Source organism: Crocodylus siamensis, chromosome 5 (assembly GCF_052110815.1).
Source record: "Crocodylus siamensis isolate JL-2025a chromosome 5, ASM5211081v1, whole genome shotgun sequence".
NCBI classification, from domain to species: Eukaryota; Metazoa; Chordata; order Crocodylia; family Crocodylidae; genus Crocodylus; species Crocodylus siamensis.
The window spans coordinates 29,011,604-29,026,968 of NC_143399.1; the positions used below are offsets into that span (position 1 = coordinate 29,011,604).

General features: G+C 42.7%; 1 protein-coding gene across 1 annotated transcript in view; it reads left to right on the forward strand.

The window, feature by feature from the left end:
* The window catches only part of LOC149863656 (calcium-activated chloride channel regulator 1-like), a 33,539-nt gene that overhangs the window by 7,497 nt on the left and 10,677 nt on the right, over positions 1-15,365 (forward strand). The window contains exons 5-10 of the mRNA XM_090048179.1: positions 421-598; positions 2,245-2,472; positions 8,206-8,430; positions 10,062-10,239; positions 13,498-13,604; positions 14,001-14,225. Coding sequence (XP_089904305.1) covers positions 421-598; positions 2,245-2,472; positions 8,206-8,430; positions 10,062-10,239; positions 13,498-13,604; positions 14,001-14,225 — 1,141 coding nt within the window. The remainder of the gene's footprint in view (positions 1-420; positions 599-2,244; positions 2,473-8,205; positions 8,431-10,061; positions 10,240-13,497; positions 13,605-14,000; positions 14,226-15,365) is intronic.

Consider the following 15,365-nt stretch of genomic DNA (forward strand, 5'->3'; position numbering starts at 1 on the left):
TCCATGATGTCAAAGTTTTTGTCATTCAGCTTTTTCCTGCACTATGCTATGTTCCCAATACCAACATTAAAGCTTATGATGAACTTCTGCAGATTCTGCATATCTGATCTTTTTTTTAATTTGAAAAAAATCTACCAATACAAAACAAAAATAATACAGTAAGATGTGTTACCTCAGTGATCTGAAATGAGATGTAGATTTTTTTACTTTTCAAGCTCTTGTAAACCTTTTGCAGTTGTCGACCTTTTGCAGGACAGATAGTTTCTTGTTTTTGCACAGAAACCTCATCACAAAAGGAGGGGCAGTCATGGCTTGAGTCAACTGTTATGCCTTAATTCAAATAATAAACACCAAATCATAGTTATTTTTTATTATTTGTGGCTTGGTGGCTGTATCTTTTTCTATCTTATCTCACTGTAGATGTTCAGCTAATTTTACCGGTCAATACATATTCCAAAGCTGCCAAGGAAACAAATGCACTATTAGGCAATGTAAATACAATACTATGACAAATCTGTTTGAAGATGGATGTAAATTTGTTCCAGAAAAAAAGCAAACTGCCTCAACATCTATAATGTACATGCAAGGCTTACCTTCTGTGAGTATCCTTATGTATTTTCTGGACTGCAGGAGTAGCCAGCATTTGGGGGGTTTGTGCATTATTTATATGAAAGTTAAATATGGTATCAGATATTTCCTCATTGAAATCCAGGTAATTTTCAAAGAAAGCACACCAAGTCTTGTTTGGAATCAAACAGTGAGAGAAAGTTTAGTTGATTAGCGTTTCAAGCCACTTTCCAGCTATCGTTCTGCCTGAGATGCTTCTCTTTGCTCTCTCAGCACCAAGTTCATAGTCCTCTTCTTGCTACCTTGCCTGGCTTTTCAGTGGCTTCTTTCTCTGTCTGTTCTATCAACGTTTCTTGCCCCCAGCCACACACTTGGCTACCAAACTATACCCAGCCAAACTACTTCACCTATAAAACTCAGCTTCTGACAACCACCACTGCAGGTGGCCCATGTTTTAGGTAGTAGCTTCTATTTCAGCTCTATTACTGCAAGAAGGAGCTTAACAGCTTCTGACGTTTCTCTTGAATATGGAATGGAGACAGGTATGTGCCCATGACTCAGAAGACTTTTTTTCTCTGTATTCAATAGGTTGGCAAAATAATTTGTTCCATTACTCACTCTTAGGAATTTTGCAGAAGGGTTCCTCCTTGAGACCCCCAGCCTTTACACAATATGAGTACCCCTAGACGCCAGCTCAGGGATAGAAGGCAAGCCCCATACCTTTTTCAACTTAACCAGACCTTTAGGTCCATAGCAACTGTTGTTGTCTCTGTGGCCCCATTAGTGTGTTGCAATTGCCTAGGCCCTGATAGAGACAATCACCTTTAAGGGAAGGGGTACAATCATAAATGCATTACAAGAGACGCAACATGAGAGCATGTATCTGGTTAGCTGGAACACAGCAGGCAGAGTCATTGGATCAAAACAGGTAATCCAAATCCAAGCAGAGTCCATATCAGCAAGCAAGAAGGAGCAAAGTGGCTATGTCCCTTTGGGATCCAAGATATGTGCTCTCTTCACGCCAGCTTGCCCCTTTTAGCTGCCTTTGATCCTACTTGGGCTTGTCTACACATCGCCCTATGGCAATGTAGCAACTTGCTACATTGCCATACAGCATACTATGGCAACATAGTGATCACGTGTGTCTTCATGTGTATCTATAATGCGCTGCTACAGCAACATAGCTGGTGAATTTGCATGTGCTGCCTGTATGCTGCAGTGCAGGTGGTTACTGCATTGGGTTTTAGTACTTCCGCATAGCAAGTACTAAAACACTGTGCAGTAACAATGTCACCATATAGACACTCCCCTTGGGAGCTAAACACCAGTCCCTGTGGGGGTTCAGTGTTATTCACCCAGGAATTCCTGATGGCTGCTTTTCTTTAAGCTCAGAAAACTGTGTGTAGAAACCAGTATTTTACCCTCTTCTAGATCACGGAGAAAGGCAATCTGTTCCTTCTTAGTGTAAAACATCATATAATCAAGAAAGGGAAACTGCGGCATGTAACATGATCACAGACAAAATTGTTATACTTTGTGTAATATGTGAACATTATACATTAATAATATACTGTGTATGCTAATATTTCACATTTAACACATACAAAATAGATGGGCTTGCTGCTATATGTACTTTTGCTGTTCAGTAATCATTCTTCTTCCCCAACTATTTTTTAGGTGGTTGAATTCTGCAATAAACACAGTCATAATGAAAAAGCTCCAAATATGCAGAACAAAATGTGTAACTACAAAAGCACATGGGAAGTAATTATGAACTCTACTGACTTCAGCAATGCCTCACCAATAAACAGCTCTTTTCCCCCATCTGAGCCCTCTTTTGTACTGTTACAGGCCAGGGACAGAGTTGTCTGTCTAGTCCTGGATGTTTCTGGGAGTATGAGTGGTGTAAGTATTACTATTTTATAAATATTTTTGAGCATGAACACTTACAAACATAAATACAAAATAGCTTATTTAACTTAATTCTTTTTTTAGTCAATATTTCAATTGCCAGATTTATTCTTTTAGAAAACTTGACACTGCTCTTGCTCACAATGGAACTTCTAAATTATATATAGATATAACCCCCAAATACTGACTACCCCTGCAGACCAGAAAATGTCTAATCTAAACCTACTCTCCAGCAGCTAATGGCCATTATTCCTTGTTATGCCAGGGGGGACAAGGTCTCTCCCAAACCCTTCTGGTCCCCCCTAATGAGTTTATAGACAGTGATCAGGTCCCCCCTCAGCCTTCTCTTGTGAAGGCTGAACAGATTCAGGTCCCGCAGTCTCTCATTGTAGGGTCTGCCCTGCTGTCCCCGGATCATGCGGGTAGCCCTCCTCTGGACCCTCTCAATGTTGTCATGTTCCTCCTGAAGTGGGGCGCACAAAACTGGACACAGTACTCCACCTGTGGCCTGACCAGTGTCGTGTGGAGGGGGAGGATCAACTCCTTGGCCCTACTTGAGATGCACCTGTGGATGCACGACAAGGTCCAGTTAGCCCTGCCAACCGTGACCTCGCATTGTCAGCCCATGTTCATCTTGGAGTCAATAATGACTCCAAGATCCCTTTCTGCCTCCGTGCTCTCAGGAAGGGAGTTTCCCATTCTGTAAGTTTGCTGCTGGTTACTACTGCCCAAGTGTAGCACCCTGCACTTGTCAGTATTGAAACGCATCCTATTTTTGTTAGCCCACCCCTGGAACCTATCCAGGTCTTGCTGCAGTCTTTCCCTCCCTACTAGCATGCTCACATCACCCCAAATTTTGGTATCGTCAGAAAATTTAAACAGGTTGCTTTTCACCCCGTCGTCCAAATTGCTGATAAAGAAATTGAACAGCACGGGCCCAAGGACCGAGCCCTGTGGGACTCCGCTGCCCACTTCTCCCCAGGTTGAATATGACCCATCCACTACCACCCTCTGAGTACGACCCTTCAGCCAATCTGCAATCCATTTGACTGTGTAGGCATCAATGCCACAGTCACCTAGTTTTTTAATGAGGATGGGGTGGGAGACGTTGTCAAAGGCCTTGCTGAAGTCCAGAGAGACTACATCCACGGCGACACCTGCATCCAATGATGTTGTGACCTGATCATAAAAGGCAATCAGGTTGGTCTGACATGACCTACCCTAATGAAACCATGCTGGTTGCCCTTGAGCATCATCTCTGAAGCTAGCCCATTGCAGATGTGCTCCTTGAGGATCTTTTCAAAGAGTTTCCCTAAGATTGAGGTAAGACTGATGGGCCTATAGTTGCCCGGGTCCTCCTTCCTCCCTTTTTTAAAGATAGGGACCCAGTTGGCTATCTTCCAATCATCTGGCACCTGGCCCGAGCACCACGAGCACTCGTAAAGCCATGCCGAGGGCTCTGCAATAACATCTGCTAGCTCCCTCAATACCCTGAGGTGGAGAGCATCTGGACCCGCTGATTTGAACATGTCCAGCCCCTCCAGAAGCTCTCTAACCCAGTCCTCCCCAACCTGAGGTCTGGAGGCATTCCCCTCGAGTCCATCTTGCATCACGGTGGGGAAGTCCCGGTCCCTGCACAAGAAAACGGAGGTGAAGAATTGGTTAAAGAGGTCTGCTTTCTCCTCTGGCACAACCACCAGATTGCCCACAGGATCTTGCAGGGGCCCCACATTTCCTGGTGCTTTCTTCATCCTCCCTATATATTTGAAAAAGGACCTTTTATTATCTTTGATCTTGGATGCTAGTCCTAGCTCTATGTCTGCCTTAGCTTTCCTGACAGCCCCCCTATAGACCCAAGCAGAGGAGGTATACTCCTCTTTGGAGATAGCACCCCCCTTCCACCAGTTGTACGCTGCCTTTTTGGCAATCAGACATTCCTGGACACCCTCAGTGAGCCAAGGGGGCTTTCAGGCACTCCTGCCCCCCTTGCTTCTTGTTGGGATGTTCACCCCTTGGGCCCTGAGTATCGTCTCCTTAAGGAACGACCACTCATCTTGGGCACTGAGTTCCCCTGCTCTCGAGAACCCCAGCGCCTCTCCCACTAATCTCCTCAACTCATTGAAGCTGGCCCTCTTGAAGTCTAGGGCTACTGCCTTGCTGCTGGCCCTTGACACCCTGCACTGGATGGTGAATTCCAGCAAGTGACAGTCGCTATCTCCCAGGTGGTCAAGAACCTGGAGGCCCCTTACCAGATTGTCGCCTGTGGCCAGGAGCAGGTCCAACAGGGCATTTCCTCTGGTGGGACTGTGCACCTCCTGAATTAAGTGGAGGTCCTGTATCTCAGCCAGGAACCTCCTGGAATGGTCCGACCTGGCTGACTGTTCCTCCCAGCAGATGTCCGGGTAATTTAAATCACCCATGACAACTACATCCCTTGCCTTAAGTGCCTCTGCAAGCTGGCCTGAAAATTCCCGGTCCAACTCCTTCCCTTGGTTGGGGGGTCTGTAGTAGACCCCCACCATTAGATCTCTCTCCCCATGCCCCCCTTGTATCTTGACCCAGAGCACTTCAGCTTGCCCCTCCTCTGACCCCATTCTGCTGGCAGAGGATGTGTATTGCTCTTTGACATTGAGCGCCCCACCTCCACCTTTCCTTCCTTCTCTACCCTGCCTGTAAAGCCTATAGCCCCTAATGCTAACTGCCCAGTTGTGGGATGAATCCCACCACGTTTATATATACTTTACATATGAATATATGTGTGTGTGTGTATGTGTGTGTGTATAAAGGAATATATATACATACACACACATATATACACACATATATAAAGGAATACACACACACACACACACACACACACATATGTAAAGAGAGACTTAATTGCTAAGATTAATGGTGCTCTGGTAGGGCTGGGATGATGTTGTACCCATGATGGTCCAGGATATATGTGAGAGGCATGGATTTTTTGAGTGATATCTTTTATTGAACCAACTGCATTGTTGGTATAAACTTAGACAAGGTTTTAACCGCAGGGCATTCTTCTTCAGTTCTGAGGAAAAAGTAGGCACAATGAAGACAAAATATAGCAGGGCTGTGCAATTGGAGAAGAGAGAAAATGTCCAGGGTGACAAATAAGAAAATCATAGCTGGAAAGATAGTTTGACAAGTGGAAGATCAATTTTTTTCAAAAGGGAAGAGGGTCATTATCACATGTGGTGTGAATAAAAATTAGGAGTCAGTACATTATAGTATACCGTGAAGTAACTATCAATGCTCTGTCTTCAGTGCTTAATATCCAGCTTATGAATTTTTCTGCCCAGGCTCACCTTTTGAAGATATTTTGTGTATTTCCCTTCAATATAACAATAGTGTGGTTAAAAACGTAGCTGTTGTTCTGTGGAACGTATTCAGCTACATGAGATCATGTGTCTCTGTCCTTAACTTTTTTCCTATGATAGTTCATTCGGGTGAAGTTTTTAGTTTAGTTCCCCCCACGTCATTTCTAAGATGCTTATTTTGGATCCTGATGGGTTTGTTGTTGGAGGCTGGTTAATCAACAGAGATGTACTAACAAGTTTCCATCTACTGTTAAGGCAAGGCTGCAAACTATTTAATGTCCATTGATTGGAGTGCAGTTTGCTTCTGATAATGGATTAGCCAAGATTAGGGAATAGTTTAAAAGCCAGGAGTGGGGAACTGGAATATTTCTCTCAAGATCTGATCTTTTCTGAGTTTGAGTGGTAGCTGTTTGATGATTCTTCTTATCAGTCTAAAAGTGAGGTGACAGGTGACCATGAGGAGTGTGCAGTCACAGGGCAGTTACTCTTTTTGTACAATAGCAGGTTACTGCAGGGTATTTGGATGGCTCTTTCAAAGATACGATCTATTTCTCTGCTAGTGTCCCTGTTGCATAAAGACAGATTTCAAGTTGGCAGAGTGAGTGGCCCAAATATTTTCTTCAGAGCTGATGAAGAGATTACAGCTTTTATAGTGTCATAAAAGGGCTGCTGTTGTATTGCTGTGCAAGTGGATTTTGCCCCCTGCGTAAGAGTTTTTCTGAAAATCCAAACAATAGTCCATGGGCAGGCTGAGATGCCTGCAGCCCTGTTGTTTGGCTTTGCTTCCTTGGGAATCCCTCAGCCAGTCCTCATAACATAGAGAAATAATCCTTGGTCAAGACAAATGAGTAAAGCAAATCTTTAGCCTTTTCCCAAGTAGCAGGAAAGGGCCCTTTAACTCTGGCCTGTCCTAAATGCAAGCTCCTTTGGGTTTCAGTCTGCTTCTGGTGCAAACTGCTCCTTCACAGCTCAAGCTGTTTGCTTATTCTCCACCTTGGGCCTGCTAATCACCCATAGCTGGGCTCCTGCCCCTTAACTGACAGGGTCAGACCACCCTGTTACAAGTGTGTCTGGCATGATTTCTGGCTTTGTGCACAAAAGTGAACATAGATTTAATTTGTATAGAAGATGTGTCAGTAGGAGAAAGTATAAGAAACTGTTCATTTTTCTGGTCTTTAAAAGCAAGTTCAAATCAGTTTGGCAGTGGTTGTCAGAAGGTTATTAGACAAGATGTTACTTTTTTTTTAATGTTACAAGGGAATTTTCCTTATTTTTGGCATGCACCTGGCTCATTATTAACTGGGCCCCCCCAAAATGAACCAAGTCACTAATCTTGGTTCCTTGCCTGACAATACAATTTACATTAAAAAGAGTCTACAAGTGAGTAAGCACCCTGATTCTTTGTGCCTTCATTAATAATAGAAATAGATCTTTTGGTCAGATTTTGCTTAGGACCTCACCAAAAATATACTGTTAAAATATAGTGATACACCACTGAAGGTTAAGTAATTCACCAAATGTTATTCATTAAATGTTATCATCTGACCAGATCACAAAAACAAACTTCTTAACAGAGCTGACATTTTTTCAGTCCGGGTGGCTATATGATTGAAATAGCAGGGATGGAGATGCAATGACTGAACAGCATGGGAATTCACATGTAGACTAGTGCTATTTTACTTTTATTAAGATCAAATTCACCTCCAAACTATTAAGAGACAAATTACCACAGTAAGATTTACAGCTAAATTTCCTCATTATCTAACCTTAATGCAGAAAAGGAAGAGAATCCTTAAATAGGTCAAGAATAATAGCAGCTAGCTGGATGTAGAAAGAAACATTTTTAAGAGTATATATTCTCTTTTTAGCATTTTCAGTAATCTGCTCAATTATTTGCATTTCAAATCATCTCATTCACTGAAACTGACCAAGTTTTGAATGTATGTCTACCTAAAAACCAGACGACTAGCCTAATCCACATTTGTGATGGCATAGTTCTTCAGGACTGCAACCACTCAACCAAAATCAGTATGGAAAATAAATTTTTTTATTAGGAATGAGATCCCAGTGTCAGAACATAAAGTTTTACCATTATATTTACCTGGGAGTGACAGTTTCATGACAGAAGATTCTTGTACAAGCAGCATGATTTGGAATGAACAGACATGTAGATAATGTACAGGATAGTTTAGGATACCCAGACATGCGTATTTGTCTAATTTTTCATGTCTCCCTCCCCGCCCATGCCAGATTGCTCATCATCTTTTTATCAGAAACATTTTGATTTTATCATTATGAACCGAACAACAGCTCTGGTGTATTCTTGTTTTTCATAATCTCCCCTGAATATCTCTGACAATTCTAAGTATGTTCTTTTCATCACATACAGAATAATCGGATTACACGACTCTATCAGGCTGCAGAGACATTCCTGCTGCAGATTATTGAAATCGGTTCCTGGGCTGGAATTGTCACTTTTTCATCTTCAGCAACAATTCAAACTTACCTAAAACAAATAGTCGGTGAGAATGTGCGCCAAGATCTTATCAAACACCTGCCTACAGGAGCTGCTGGAGGAACTAACATCTGTGCAGGTGTACGGCAAGGATTTCAGGTGAAGAATGTTGCGGGGCTCTACCGGGAATACAGTAACAGAATTAGAGATATTGGTGGATAGGCAATGGACCAAGAAATATAAGAATGATTCAGAACTTGGAAAGTCATGACATGTTATGAAAATAATGACATGGAAAACCATGACTTGGAAATCATTACATGACTTAAGGAGGTCAGTGCATTTAGTTTAGCTAAGGCAAGGTTAAGAAATGTCTCTCTAATGATATACATGGGGAAGAAAAGCCTGATTTCTCTCTAATATAACCAGCAAAAGTATAAATAGTTCTAATGATTGGAAACAGAAGCCACACAGATTCAGATCAGAAGTACAGTACCAGTGGTGAGGAACATGAAGGGAGTACTGCAAAAACTTAATTGTGTGGCAGATTCTCTGTCACTCAGAGGACATCTACAAGGCACAACGCACTCCATTAATGCAGGCGCCCTGTTCATCTTGGTCCTTGGTACTTTCGGAGCTAACATAGTTAACTTTATGTATCACAGGGTGGCGCTATGTAGACATACAGTAGTTTCAAAATCCTAAAATCAAAACTGGACAGCTGTCTAAATGTTATACAATAGCTAAAAACAAAAATTATGGATTTGATTTGAGTTCCTGAATGAGCTTCTGTGGCCTGACTATGAAGGATGTTAGTCAGAATGATCATAATGGTCTGTTCTGGCTTTACCTTTCTATGAAGGATGATGGTTACTTTTAGCACCTTGTCACTTTGTCAGCAGATGATATTTTTCAAGCATGTTGAGTAAATCCTGTAAGATTACTTTGTAGAGAATCAAGACACCTTCCAGAAATGAAAATCATGGAAGTTTTAGGTTTGAAACTCAAAATTTAATCTTTTAGTGTTGGCGTCAGCCAAATTCTATTCTGAAAATCAGTTTTGTGTAAAATATATGCCACGTGTTTTCTGTGTAAATTCAGAGTCATATTTTATGACCTTGGTAACAGAGAAAATATTTTAACCATGTTTGACTCCAGCTACTGGAGAGCGAGCTGGATTCTGCCCTACTCAGCCTGGCTTGTGACAGTGTTTGTTGAGTCCCAGTTACAAGAGTTAATTCTGGCTGGAGTCATACTGCATAACCCTACTGAGGATAAGTGGATTGCAGAGGTGTAACTGGAGACAACGTTAGATTGCAAATACACTTCTTGCTTGAGCTGACAGACAAATGAAAAATTACTATCATTTGACTTTCAGCTTTCAGTGTCAGTACTGGACAATGAGAGAGAAAAAACAGACTCAATTATGTTCCAAACAGTTAACATTATTGCCCTAAATTAAAATAGGACTTGGCTCACCATATTTTTTTTGTAAATGTGATCTGCAATTATTGAGTGACAACAAACAGAGGAACCTCATGTGCTGCTGGTGATAGAATCCCCCTTCCCTGAACGACTGAACTGTATAATGCAGGCAAGATAATGCAAATGTGTTCGTGTGGGCTGATATCCCCTCCTCTCCAGAAAACTTCCCATTTGCAAGGAAAGGGCTTTGCCTTGAAATAAACTTAAGGCAATAATTTTCCTTAACTCACATGTTAACTGTTAGGGAAGCTGAAGTTACCAATGATGTTCCGCTGCTAATGCTGTGGATCCTCTTCTCAATTTAGGTGATTAAGGCAAAGTTCTCTAACACAGATGGGTCTGAAATTGTGCTGCTGACAGATGGAGAAGACAATACTATGAGCAGTTGCCTCGAGGAGGTGAGAAGTAGTGGATCAATCATTCACACCATTGCTTTAGGGCCAAACGCAGCCCCGGAACTAGAACAATTTTCAAAAATGACAGGTAAATACTTTTCTAATGAATCCTGCTTTGGCATGCATATTTTAGTGATGAAATGCAAATCAAAGCACATTTTAGCTTCAAATGTGAAAAGAAAATGAACTTAGTTACCTTATTCAAGGCTCATTTGCAGAAGATTAATTGTTATCTGAATAAAGGGAATATCCTTTTGTTTTTACTTGCTTCTACTTAAAAAATAGTTACGTAGTAACATCTTGCTATGTAAAGACATTACATAATTACACAGTTACTTGTTTCTTTACATAGAAAATAAGCATACTGTGTAAGAACTAAGATTTGATTTCTGTTATTTAAATGGCAAACATCTGTAAACCTTCCAAAATATATGGTTATACGTTTTTTTCTTTTTTTTTTTAATAAAAAGTGCTTTTTTTTCAAATAGTGACAGATAGCGTGCTCTAGCTCAGGAGTCTGTAAACACTATGCTAAGATGGCTAGGGCTGCCATTTTAAGGGAAACCATGTGGATGCTGTATGATGCTGCAGTGGGAATTCCATGTGGTATTTTAGACTCAGTTTAATTCCGTGTTTCTTGAAGGTGTCCAGTGCTTGCACCACCCGTGGGGGGAGTCTATTCCAGGCCCTGGGGACTCAGACAGTAAAGAAGTTTTTCCTTATGTCCAGCCTAAAGCAGTCTTCCAGGATTGTTCGACCATTGAACCTTGTCTTCCCTTGGGGCACCCTGGTGAACAGATGTTCTCCCAGTTCCTGATGCATACCCCTATGTACTTATAGGCTGCCACCAAGTCACTCCTGAGCCTATGCTTCTCCAGGCTGAAGAGTCTCATGACTCATAGCCTTTCTCCATAAGGCCCGGTTTCTTGCCCTCTGATCATGTGTGTGGCTCTCCTTTGGACTCTTTCAAGCTTCTCCACATCCTTCCTGAATTACAGAGCCCAGAATTGGATGCAGTACTCCAGCTGCAGCCTCACCAAGCTGAGTATAGCAGAAGGATGAATTGCTGGGTCTTGTTTGTGATGCATTAATAGATGCAAGCCAGAGTTTTGTTTGCTTTGCTGACTGCGGTATTGCATTGGTGGTTCATCTTGTGGTCAGTCATGACCCCTAAGTCTCTTTCAGTCATTAGCAAGTGTAGTTGAGTCTATAAGTGTGATGTGGGTTTTTTCTCCTGAGGTGGAGCACCTTGCATTTCTCCATGTTGAATGCCATCAGGTTTTCTTTCACTCGCCCTGTGAGCCTGTTGAGATTAGCCTGGGTCACCAGCTTATCCTCAGGTGTGAATACACTTACCCATAGTTCAGTGTCATCAGCAAACTTAGCCGGTTCACTTCTGATACCAGAGTCCAGATAATTTGTAAATACATTAAAGAGTACAGGTCTAAGAACAAAGCCCTGGAGGACAACACTGTTTACTATGGACCATGTTGATTTGGTTTCGTCAACTACCACTCTCTGGGTCTGACCTCAGAGCCACTTCCCCAGCCATTGGACCGTAAGGATATTGAGGCCGCAGTTCCCCAATTTTGCCATGAGGACATCATGGGACACCAGGTCCAAGGCTTTTCTGAAGTCCAAATATATGATATCAACCTCTTCTCCTTTGTCCAGGCAATGTGTCACAGAGGGCAATGAGATTGGTCAGGCAAATCCTACCCACAACAAAGTCATGTTGGCTATCTCTGAGAATGTCTGTTCAGTCATATCTGTTTGCTGTAGTGACTCAAGGTTGTATTCCTGGGTACTGTCATAAAGCAATATATTTATGGGGAGGGTGGAATGCAAGATAACTTTTTCTGGTCTGTGTACCATTACAGAAATGTTCACTGAGGTCCTGATCCAGTTTGGTCCCATAGATGCCCAAGCAAGACATGGGCAGAATTTTGGTGAATAACTTTTACTAAGAAATCCAGATTGGGCCTGCTTCACAAACCGCAAGTTGAGGTGACCCCTTCAGTTTGGACTGGAAGGTTTCCGGTGTACCTACACTTGAGCTTCAGAGCATGCTCAGAAGTGATCCAGTTTGACCTCTTCAGAGTCTACATTCTGCCTAAGCTTTGTAGAATTCAGTTTGGTGCTGGGAAGCACCTAAGTCTGTGAAGAGATCTGATCTACTTACCATGCTTCAAGCATACATAATGCACACTCAATTCAGCTCCAGATCATGGTAATGGTGCTGCTTCCTGTAACACAATGACTTAGTGCTTTGACCACTTGGCCAGAAAGCGGGCCACCTGAGTTATAAGCAGGGACCTCCTTAATTGGCAGAAACCAGAAAAACTGGAGGTATCTGCAATTGCCAGGAAATATTCCTTCAGCATGGATTTCCTACAAAATCAATCCCCAAATCCCCATCATATGAATATTATATTATTCACATAATACAGTGTATTAGGGTCTCCCAAACCTTACCACAATACTTAGAAAACCCGGTAATCCCTGCAGCCACTGTCATGACCTTGAGTCTCACTGACTATCTGTGGCAATGGTGGAGCCTGTCTGCCAATCGGCAGTGAGGGGCAGGGGCACCAGGAAATGCCCGTGAAATTGGCCCTTTGTACCATGAGCAAGCTACAAAAATGGCTTTGTCTTGCCATGCCATAAGTAGGTGCCTAGTTATAAACCTTCCTCAACCTCAGAGTATTCAAAAGCACTTTGAGTGCATTAACTGCCACACTACAGAACAGAGTGGGGAAACCTTCCCTCCTTTCTGTTGAAGCTGGGGCAATGGATAGCCAAGGTGCAAGAATCAGGGGGCCTGCAGGAGAAATCAGGGGGCCTGCAGGAGGAGCATCCTTGTGTAACCCACTGGGAATGGAACTCCCCTGGCATACTAAAAAACTAACTGGATATGATCTACATCACTAAGAGGAACTATTCATAGAATTCAACCATGTCATTTATATAGAGATGCTTTTCACTGCAGAATTTCACTTTGTGGGAATGACATGGCTCAGAGTCCAAAATGATCAAAAACAACTTAGACATGAGAGAGCTGTACCTGATGACACGTGACCGCATGAACATCCTGTCAGATCAAGCCATATGAAATTTGGCTAAGAAGATTGCCGAGATCAGGGGTGCTGATCCAAGTGCCCACTTCAATGGATTCCAGACCATCATTCCCACAAAGCATGCATGGAAGGCAATACATTCATAAGCTGAAATTAATCAGATTGACTACCAAAATGAAGTACCATTTAAAGCGCAAGCCTCACAGCAAAGATATATTAATTCCTATACTTAAGTTCCTGTTCTAATTATTTTAACCCTTGCATTTCAGGAGGTTTGCAGTTTTCTGCTACAGACGCCCTGGAATCTAGTAGTCTAATCGATGCATTCAGTGGGATTTCATCAGGAAGTGGAAATATTTCTCAACAATCAGTTCAGGTCTGAATTTCAAAGTTTCTTTTGCCTCCCATTACAAAGCAATTACAGGGCAATTAAGAGACATTTTTATCACTGGTAATCCTAACTCCTGCACTGTATGGTGGCTTTTCTGTCCTGCTGGCTCCCCTTGGGCATGGAGACAGCAACAGTACAAACCTTCTGCCTTCTTCACAGGACTCAGTTCTGTGCAGAGCACGGGACCTGCTCACAGTAGTGCTGTTATAGTATTAATATTACCCTGGCTCCCTCCTCCAGCACTGGCACAAAGCCTCCCCACCCAGAGTATCCACTGAATTGCCATAATATCAGAGTTGTTCATCCGCATAAGAGGAAAATGAGTTGTATTTTAAGTATACCTGCTATCTAACCATAACTCCTATTTCATTTGTTTGACAGCTTGAAAGCAAAGCTCTACAAGTTGCAGTTAGTCAGTGGATGAATGGGTCAGTGACAGTTGACAGCAACGTAGGAAATGATACCTTCTTCGTAGTTACGTGCAGTGGGTCTTTACCAAACATTTTCCTCAGGGACCCTAAAGGAAAACAGTATGCAAATATTAACTTTAACACTAGTACTTCAGACCGCAAAACAGCTCGACTCATTATAGCAGGCACTGCAGAGGTAAAGTGCATGTTCTCTCTTTTTGTGTCTGTACACTATATTATATTTCATGGAGTAAAGCATAATTGCTATTTTTACAAGTAAAAGGGCAATAACAAAATCACCAGCTTCATCCTTCTTTTGATTTGCAAACCTTCTGCAGAAATTGATGTACATGTAGCAGGACAAGGGTGCCTGCTACTGGATAATAGTAATGTGGGCTTAGCTGCCACTCACCAGGGCAGCACAGGTGGGGGTTGCCGAGGCAACCAGTCTGGTCAGCTGACCAGAAGGGGGCAGGGCCTGGCCTACATAAACAGAGAAGGCTGAGGCCAGAGGTCAGTTCTCCTCTGGCAGCCTCAGAAGCAGGAGCTCTGTTGGAGCAGGCAGAGCAGAACATAGTGAAGAGGCCTGATGGCTGGAGATCCGCTTGACAATACCGGGTGGAGGAAACCCTGAGCGGATATAGCCAGGTTGGCTTGAAGTTTTTTACAAGTAAAAAGGCAATAACAAAATCACCAGCTTCATCTTTCGTTTGCTTTGCAAACCGTCTGCAGAAATTGACTGTAATGTATGTGTCACCTACATTTTTATAATATGCTGTCAAAAAAAACTTAAGCAAGCCTAGGCAGCCCATTAGGCTAATATGGTTAAGGAAACCAGTTTCTGTAATCACTGGGTGTGTCTAAATGTGGCTGTACCCAGGTGGCTGCAGTAGCAGCGAAAGTTGCCCCACTGGGAAGCTGTGTGCACTGGCTGGGCCCAGGGTCATCGATGAATGCAGAACGGGTGCAGGTGGGACCATGGCGTGGGCTGCCCTGGGCAGGAGTGGGTAGGGCTCAGCCCCATGTGGAGTGCCATGGGGGTAGCCACAGGCCAGATGGGGTGTGGGGCAGACTGTACCTGCACCACCTAAGTTGCACGTGCCCCCTGCCACCCTCTCCCTCTGCAACACCCCATGCACAAGTGCACACCTCCCCCAGCCCCACCACACACTCACTCCACCACCCCACAGAATATACATAAATATGACTTTATTTTGAGCTAGTATGCAACAGTCTCTATATACACTAATCAAAAAACATAAATCAAGACAAAAATTATTTTTGAAATAAAATTTAAATGTTATAATGGATGTCTGGTTTTTAGTATAAGATTTGT